The sequence below is a fragment of the Chanos chanos genome, chromosome 8 (assembly GCF_902362185.1).
Source record: "Chanos chanos chromosome 8, fChaCha1.1, whole genome shotgun sequence".
Taxonomy (NCBI): domain Eukaryota; kingdom Metazoa; phylum Chordata; class Actinopteri; order Gonorynchiformes; family Chanidae; genus Chanos; species Chanos chanos.
The window spans coordinates 42,308,755-42,318,754 of NC_044502.1; the positions used below are offsets into that span (position 1 = coordinate 42,308,755).

Consider the following 10,000-nt stretch of genomic DNA (forward strand, 5'->3'; position numbering starts at 1 on the left):
TCAACAAAAATGAAGTACATTAGCGTGTGTGTTGCTGCCACAGTTATCATTGCTTGCCTTTGTATCTTGGAGACATCAGCTCTTCCTCTCGCTGAGGTAAGTTTTACAGTCTATTCCAGACAATGTTTGGAGACTGGCCGTAACCTGAGATGGTTATTACTGCAGTCAAGTTGCTGCCATCACTGTCAAGTTAGTATGACAGCAAAAACAGCTATTATTCTTTTCCAACATACGATTCACTCTGTTCCAGACACAGGTGGATGAACCAAGCAACAATGAAGTCCTGCCTGAGATGGAATTAACTGAGACATCACAGGAGCAGCCTTCAGTAAGACACTATTCCCCAAGAGAAAAATAACAAGTTAATTAGTCCTTAAACCTTATTACATAAGTTGTAAATAGCAGCCATGATATGTTATTGTTATAAGGTAGCTAATATAATAATAATAATAATAATAATAATAATAATAATAACAAAGGAGAAGGAGAAGGACAGCAATGACGATGATGATGATAACAATGATAATGATCTCTTCTCTCTCTCCCTCTGTCACACACACACACACACACACACACACACACACACACACACACACACACACACACACACACTATTCACAGTACTTCAGAGTGAACCAGAACCGTCGTTGCCGGATCTGTTGAAACTGCTGCCCCGGCATGCGAGGCTGTGGAATGTGCTGCAGATTGTAACTCCCCTGGAACAATCTTACATGGGACCAGGCCTGAAAGCAGGAGCGTCGGAGATATCCCCAATTCTTTTTAGTTTTCTCCATAAAAAGAAAAAAATAAAATAAAAATGAAAAAAGTATATCTCATTGTGTCTGTTTCTTGATTTATGCAAATCATAAAATCTTACAACAATGACAACGTTATGTCAGAAAATTTCTGGTTATGGTTAGATTAAGTGTCAAACCATCAAGCAACATGTTTCCTTTCTGCGTCCCGTCATTCCAAGAATGTAAGTGTTGTATTGCAGGGTCACACCTGGTAGACTTTGAGATAATGATCCAAATAATCCTAAAATACTAGATAGCTTCATAAGACAGATATCCTAATGTTAGCTAAGAGCGAACCTAGGATGTCTGGCTATCTGGTTTATGGGCACAAACTACCTTACCTGAACACCAGAATAAATATAAATAAAAGACAAAGAACTTCCCAAACTCCCTCATTAACAAAAAAACTGAGCTAAAATGGGGAAGAAAACAAATGGCACCCAACCTTCTTACGTCCTCCAAAAACTAAGAGAAAAAGAAAGAAATAAAGCTTAAATCGAAAATATAGTACATTCACATAAAACATACACAGACCTACAAGCAACTACAAGGTCAAAAAGAAATAAGGGGATGGCAACAACAAAAAGACAGTAAGTTTAATACAACAGGGGTTCAACAATGTGACGAGTGTCTGTAGTCCGGAGAAGAAGTCCTCTCACCATGATAGTTTGGCCGTGTTTAAATATCCCTCAGTATATATCCTACACTTTCCGACAACCTATCGGTCAAAACGATTTATGAGCCCTGTGATTTATGAACCCTCCCTCAGCTTGATCGACAGGTGTAAGGGACATTTGGGGTCCCCTGTAATGAGAGTTGCTAATTCTCAGAGACAACAAACTTCAGATGTGATGAATCATTTACCTTTATTTCATGCACATGGAAATAATATTTCATGTTTTGCATATTTCATGTGTTGGGATTCCAGGATAACCTTTCAGAGAACATAGGATAATTGATGCTGTGCGTTATTATTTGGGAAAAAAACATGATTGACATGTCTGTGCGTCAGCCACTGTGTTTCTTCAAATTGATTCAAATAATTGTGAATGACCACGGGACGAAATTGCCCATTCTGTTTGCAACATTGGACTTTGATTTCACCAAGCAGTCCTTTCATTTACTATATATTATTGAAAAGTCATTGCTACTGTAGTCGCTCCCACCAAATGGGGTGCGGGACCCAGCGAGAGAAAAGTGTGGTGTGGCAGCTGGAGTAACCCTGCAACCTATACATCAAAACGAAGCTTCGAACCTGTAGTTTTTAACCGTATGTGTTAATTTCCTCCATTTAGAACAACACAAAACAAAACAAAAAAAAACCCAGTCGAAAGTTGTTTCATTCACTACACATTATTGAAAAGTTATCGCTGTATTCTGTAGCCGTCCCCACTGAGTAAGCGCAAACTATTTTTGTAAAATAGTAATTCACAGCGCACTGTAGTAACATTAGCACATCAAGAATTGCGAACACAGCAGCATTGGAATTTAAGATTATTCCCTTGAACTGAGGGATATTTTTCTATTTATTTTTGCTGTAAATAGTTTCTATTTCCAATACAAAAAAAAAACTTTCGATTTTTAAAACATTTTTTCAGTTTCTGATTGTTCAGTGTCTCCCAGTTAAAGGGGTGGAGGTGGTAGGGTCCAGACAGTTCATAAAACTTAGTTAAAAATAAAAATAGAGAATGAGAGAGAGAGATGAAAAGTACAGTATGAGAATGTGGAAATATATGTCATACTTGAATATATGCCAATATTAAATCAATTTGATGCTTTGAAGGCACAAAAATTGCTTTGCCAGCGAATATTAGGTTAGAAAACACAACATTTGACCTATTTAACGTGACTTCCGGTATAAACCGTGCCCACTTCTGGTCTGCTATCCCAATACAGATACAGAGACAGATCATTTTGTTCATTGAACAGATACAGATACAGATACAGATAATGATGTTTCTGTACACCTCTAGTACAGACACCCAGTTCACCGCTCCCCGAGTGGTACAGACTAAATAGTTTTACTCAGGCCTTGACTTCTACATGACAAATGCTCTCTGTTCTCACACACAGGCACATCCTTGTAGCATATGGTAATTGTTCTAACATACAGATACACTCTTGCGGCATATAGTAACTAAGCAAGCACAGATCCCTATCATATTAATACTTCATCATGACGATAGTCATGAGGCACTGTTTCAGAACAAGTTGGACGAACTAAGGACTTGGACCCTCACACAGAAAAGGCTTATGGACTGTAACCTCATGTTTTTTACAGAAACATGGCTAAACAATGATGTCCCAAACAACGTGGTGGAACTAGAGGGGCGCACGGTCTTCAGGGCTGACAGAGCTGCAGTAGCAACAGGTAAAAGCAGGGGTGGTGGTTTATGCATCTATTTGTATAAATCATGGTGCACTGACTCTGCTAATGCTGACACTTATTGCTCTACTGATCTGGAATACCTGATTATTAAGTGCAGACCTTTTTATCTACCTCGAGAGTTTTCGTGCATCATTGCTGCTGCAGTTTATATACCACCGGATGCTAATGCTAAAGTGAAGCATGAAAGACCTCAGTGCCACTATTAGCAAGCTACAATCACTGCATCCAGACGGGGCCTTTATTGTTGCTGGGGACTTCAATCACTGCAACCTGCGTACTGTGCTTCCACGATTTCATCAAAATGTCTCATGCATCACAAGGGGACATAAAACCTTGGATCATGTCTACACAAATGTGGCTACAAAGCCACTCCCCTGAGCTTACAGCTCAGCCAGGGCCAACCTGAGGAGGGGAATCTCCCAAGCGAAATACAAATACAAACACAGGATCGAGAAGCACTTCAACTCCTCGGACACCCAGCGCATGTGGCAGGGCATACAGACCATCACGGACTACAAACCACCCAGTACTGTGCCCCCATCCAGCTCGGCCTCCCTCCCTGACGAGCTCAACCACTTCTACGCTCGCTTTGACCAGGAAAATAAGGAGGTCACCCTCAAAGCGGATCTCTCCCCCTGGTGAACTGCCTCTCTCACTTTCCAGCTCTGTGCCACCCTGAGCAGGGTGAATGCACGGAAAGCAGCTGGTCCAGATGGAATACCTGTGCTCAGAGTCTGTGCAGGGCAGCTGGCTGGGGTCTTCACGGACATTTTCAAGACTGCCACCATCGTGCTGGTTCCAAAGCGCTCCACTGCAACGGCCTTGAATGACTTCCGCACAGTTGCACTCACCCCCATCATTGCAAAGTGCTTTGAGAGACTGGTTCTAACTCATCTCACCTGGTCCCTGAACTCCTCCATCCTCATCAAAAAGGCACAACAGCGGCTTTACTTCCTGCGGAGCCTTAAGAAAGCTCATCTGTGTTCCAAGATACTGGTGGGCTTTTACCGCTGTACCATTGAGAGCACATTCACCAACTGCATCTCAGTGTGGTATGGCAATTGCTCCTCAGCAGACCGTAAAGCACTCCAGCGGGTGGTGAAAACTGCCCAATGGATCACCGGCACCCAACTGCCCACCACTGGGAACATTTACACTAAACGCTGCCTGGGCCAGGTGAAAAGCATCATCAAGGATGCATCCCACCCTAACCACGGACTCTTTACCCTCCTCCGATCTGGCAGGCGTTACAAGAGCCTCCGCTCCCGCACCAGCCGGCTCAGGAAGAGCTTCTTTCATGAGGCTGTGACCCTGCTGAACTCCACACCACACTCCACTGCACTATCTGTATTGTGGGGCCTAGCTGAATACTTTGACTGCCACCAGACCTCTCTGGTCTCTTAGTGAGGTGTAGTGGTAAAATACGATCACAGGTATATATTTTGTTAAGTGAATGGAATGTGTGGACATACTTTTCATCTTGTGTTACACTTCTCTCACTCAAACACTGGTTTATCAACCAAGCTCTCACACACCTGCCCCACTGTTTTAGAGAGCTCTCATTATCTATGGGCGTCAAGGCCGAAGGCCCTTGGCTGCACGGGTATATCTGTGTGTGTGTGAGACCTTGTTGTCAGTCTTCCACCATCAAGACTCCATCTGGGTGCCTCTCTGATGACCTCCTCTCTGCTTTTGCTGTATACTCTACCTTTTGTTCAATAAAGACAAAAGAGCTACCTTAAGTCATCGTCGTGCCTGTTTATTATTTTCAACACTTTTAAAAAACATTGATGCCCAACAGTACTATATGCACTGTTTTCTGCTCTTTTACACTGGCTTTACCTCTCATGCTGTTCAGAGTACCCTATTTAAACTGTACATACAACATACTGTAAATAGTTTGTCTATTATGTATATTCAACCCATACATATACACTCGTCTGTCTGCTCTGTCAGCTTCACCTCTGTGTATAACATAATTAATATATATATATACATGTACATATCTGTATATATTGCTCACCACTGTCTATAATGCTGTACATACTGTAAGATATAGCATCACTTACTGCAGTACTCACTATACCTGCACTTATCTGTAAATAATACTATGCTTTGCACTTCTGGTTAGATGCTACTGCATTTCATTGGCTTTGTACCTGTACTCTGCACAATGACAATAAAGTTGAATCTAATCTAATCTAAATTGCCCCATAGGTGTAAGTGTCTGTATGTCTTGCACATTTCATTCCCTGCTAATGACTGGAGTTTGTTTAGAAACAAACTTCAGAGAGACCATAAAGTCCCTGGTTTAGACAGTGTCTACAACGCTGCGTGGAATAGTGTGGCACTGCGAAAAAGCTAACACATATTTGCTAATCGCCTTGAAAAGGGTCCTGATGATCCTGATGTTGAGAGGATCATGCATGACCTAAAAGTTATGTTTCTTTGGAAAGACATGCCTGTTCTACGTGATGTTTTCAAAAAGACAGACAGGTTGTTCAAATGGGGTGATGCTTTGGATAGATACCAAGACATTAAAAGTAAAACTTTTGTGGGGGTCCAATGTCAATTACCAGAGCACTTTGAAAAGGTACAAAACTTTCAGCCCTTCTAATCTTACGGAACATTCATCTTACTTGAGACATTTGTGTGTTGATCACTATTCACCTGTTAAATCCACAAAATAGTTTTGTAATAACTAACCATTACAAAGAAAATCACAGGCTGTTCTCAGTTTCATTCAGTCAGTCAGTCAGTCAGTCATTCATTCAGTCTCATTTACTGGCCCTTGTTTTTTTGGGGACACCTTACCAAGACCATGACCTTATGGACCATGACCTTCCCCGCTGCAGCCCACAAATCAAAAGCTTGATAAACACGTTCTTCTTCTAGTTTAAAATGCGGATCACTGCCACACAAGCGGACACACAAGCACCTACCGAAGCACAGTGTACGCTCGCTCTTTAACATACAAACAAATATAGCTATTGGACGTTGCGGAAATGGTCATTGTTGTGGGATATACAAAAAATTCTGGTAAAATAAAACAGTCAGGTGAATTGGAGATACCAATAGGTGTGAATGTCTGTGTGTCTTGCACATTTCTTGCACATTATTGATTGGATAGCAAAGCCTGCAACACATTGCTGAGACCAGAAGTTGTAGGCTGTGCTATTCAATCAATTCCACCACACACTCTTATGCTCCTACTCTTCTATTATATTTTTATATTTCTACGGTTCTGTACATTCTATTTATTGCTCATGTACATATATATTCCCTTATATATCTCCCTATATTACCCCCATATATACCTTTATTGTTCTTCCATTATTATTATTTTTATTTAACTACTACATTTGCAAGCTGAGCTGGCCCCCGAGCCCAAGAATTTCATTGATGATAATGATGTCCACATTGTTATCTAGTAAATGACAATAAAACTTGAAACTTGAACTTGAAACAATGATCAACAATCACAAGGCACAAACAAAAAGTCAGGTGTTAAGTGTTGTTTTGATAAAAACCATTCATTTCAGTTGGATGTTTGCCAAAGTCAGGCTCGGGAAACTATTGAACATCAATTCTCTGTTGACCCTTCCTTCTTGGACACATCTTAGTGTGCATCTAAAGGTCTGAAAGCACCTATACATGCAGATTGAAGATAAACTTTTATTTGAACTTAAACCATGATAGGAACTAGAATAAACTCATTATTACTGTATCAAGCACACAAAGGAAATTGCAGCCACTAAGAACTGAATTCAGACTGCATGTTCAAAACACCAGCAATTTAACTGTGGGTCCAAAGGATCGAAGCCTTACTAAGGTGTGCCCAAGAAAGAAGGGTCAACAGAGAATTAATGTTCAATAGTTTCCCGGAGCCTGACTTTGGCAAACATCCAACTGAAACCAATGGTTTTTTATGAAAACAACACTGAACACTTGACTTTTTGTTTGTGCCTTGTGAATGCTGATCATTGATTGAATAGTACAGCCTACAACTTCTGGTCTCAGCAATGTGCTGCAGGCTGCAGGTTGTGCAAGACAAACAGACATTCACATCTTGGGGCAATTAAGTATCTCCAATTCACCTGACTGTTTTTTTTTTTTCCCCAGTATTGTGTATCCCACAACAATGACCATTTCTGCAACGTCCAATAGCTATATTTGTTTGTACGTTAAAGAGGGAGGTCAGTCTTTTGGATTGTGAGACACAGGCGGCTGCAGGGGGAGCTCAATACCATACAAAGCATTGTATTATAGCATTTTACGATCACTTATCCTCACCCACACACACATACACACACACACACACACACAAACCATCATTTTACAATCACTTATCCTCACCCACACACACACACACACACACATATGCACACAATCACACAATGACAAACACCAGCATATGCACACCAATGCGCACATTACTCATACTCACACATGTTCCCACACCAAAAACATTGCTATTCTCATCACAGAAAAAGTAAAAAAAAAAAAGTCCAAAATGCAAAATTACACACTACACGCAAGAGCACTTTAATTTATCAAGTTACCACATTACCATTTGAATCATTTCTCCCCCTTAAATTACATACTGCACTGAAGTCAATACTGCAGAAATTCCTACAAAGAATGGACGATGAATGAAAGAGTGCATGAGATGGCAAATGACTGAGTGAGTGAGTGAATGAATGAGTGAATGAGTGAAGAGTGAGTGAATGAGTAAGTGAGTGAGTGATTGAGTGAATAACTATGAATTATCAGTAAGGTGAATGATCAGTAACGGGAAAAGGGGGAGGCAGGTCAGGGGGGTGTGGAGGAAGCAGACGGCCTGAAGTCAACATAAATAGGAGCACCCCAGTCCCTCAGTCAGTCAGCAGTCAAACAGCAGAAATACAGAGAAGACCATTGTGAAGAACCGTGGAACAAAAGACCTGAAAGACAGATCATCATCACCATCAAACTCACCTTCAAACAAACTCTGAAAGCGCTCAATCAGGACTGGAAACTCACAGCATCCTAACATCAACAAAAAAGAAGTACATTAGCGTGTGTCTTGCTGCCACAGTTATCATTGCTTACCTTTGTATCTTGGAGACATCAGCTGTTCCTCTCTCTGAGGTAAGTTTTACAGTCTATACCAGACAATGTTTGGAGACTGGGCTTAAATTGAGATGGTTATTACTGCAGCCAAGTTGCTGCCATCACTGTCAAGTTAGTATTGGCTAAAACAGCTATTATTCTTTTCCAACATACGATTCACTCTTTTCCAGACACAGGTGGATGAACCAAGCAACAATGAAGCCCTGCCTGAGATGGAATTAACTGAGACATCACAGGGGCTGCCTTCGGTAAGACACTATTCCCCAAGAGAAAAATAAGTTAATTAGTCCTTAAACCTTATTAAATAAGTTGTACATAGTAGCCATGATATGTTATTGCTATAAGGTAGCTAAAATAATAATAATAATAATAATAATAATAATAATAATAATAATAATAATAATAATAATAATAATAATAGGTGGATGAACCAAGCAACAGTGAAGTCCTGCCTGAGATGGAATTAACTGAGACATCAGAGGGGCTGCCTTCGGTAAGACACTATTTTCCAAGTTAATAACAAGTTAATTAGTCCTAAAGCCCACTAAAAAAGTTATACATAGCAGCCATGATATGCTATTGTAATAAGGTAGCTAATATAATAATAATAATAATAATAATAATAATAATAATAATTATAATTATAATAATAATAAAGGAGAAGGACAACAATGACGATGATGATGATGATGATAACAATGATGATGATCTCTTCTCTCTCTCCCTCTCTCTCTCTCTCCCTCTGTCACACACACAAACAAACACATATACACCATTCACAGTACTTCAGAGTGAACCAGAGCCGTCGTTGCCGGATCTGTTGCAGCTGCTGCCCCGGCATGCGAGGCTGTGGAACGTGCTGCAGATGGTAACCCCCCTGGAACAATCTTACATGGTACCAGGCCTGAAAGCAGGAGCGTCGGAGATATCCCCATTTTTTTTTAGTTTTTCCCATAAAAAAATTTTAAAAAAGAAAAAAGTATGTCTTATTGCGTATGTTTCTCGATTTATGCAAATCATAAAATCTTACAACAATGACAACGTTATGTCAGAGAATTTCTGGTTATGATTAGATTAAGCGTCAAACCATCATGCAACATATTTCCTTTCTGCGTCCTGTCATTCCAAGAATGCAAGTGTTGTATTGCAGGGTCACACCTGATAGGCTTTAAGATAATGATCCAAATAATCCTAAAATACCAGATAGCTTCATAAGATAGATATCCTAAATTAGCGTGCTTGCTCCTGGCATGACCTAAAAGTTATGTTTCTTTGGAAAGACATGCCTGTTCTACGTGACCTTTTCAAAAAGACAGACAGGTTGTTCAAATGGGGTGATGCTTTGGATAGATACCAAGACATTAAAAGTAAAACTTTTGTGGGGGTCCAATGTCAATTACCAGATCACTTGGAAAAGGTACAAAACTTTCAGCCCTTCTAATCTTATGGAACATTCATCTTACTTAAGACATTTGTGTGTTGATCACTATTCACCTGTTAAATCCATGCAATAGTTTTGGTAATAACTAAACATTACAAAGGAAGATGTTTAAAGAAAATCACAGGCCGTCCTCAGTTTCATTCATTCAGTCATGCCTATAACACGCAAGAAAAATCAACGGAGGGCGGGACTGAATATTTCTATTTGCAATTCAGGACTCCTCTCAATCAGCTAGGGCCTGTCACCAAAAATGGATCTCTA

At 40.3% G+C, this 10,000-nt stretch overlaps 1 protein-coding gene across 1 annotated transcript in view; it reads left to right on the forward strand.

The window, feature by feature from the left end:
* Positions 1-9,170, forward strand: part of LOC115819720 (hepcidin-like) — a 9,218-nt gene extending 48 nt beyond the window's left edge. The window contains exons 1-4 of the mRNA XM_030783222.1: positions 1-96; positions 257-328; positions 8,475-8,546; positions 9,081-9,170. The exon at positions 1-96 is cut by the window's left edge and continues 48 nt beyond it. Coding sequence (XP_030639082.1) covers positions 10-96; positions 257-328; positions 8,475-8,546; positions 9,081-9,170 — 321 coding nt within the window. The 5' untranslated portion in view covers positions 1-9. The remainder of the gene's footprint in view (positions 97-256; positions 329-8,474; positions 8,547-9,080) is intronic.
* Positions 9,171-10,000: the final 830 nt, after the last annotated feature.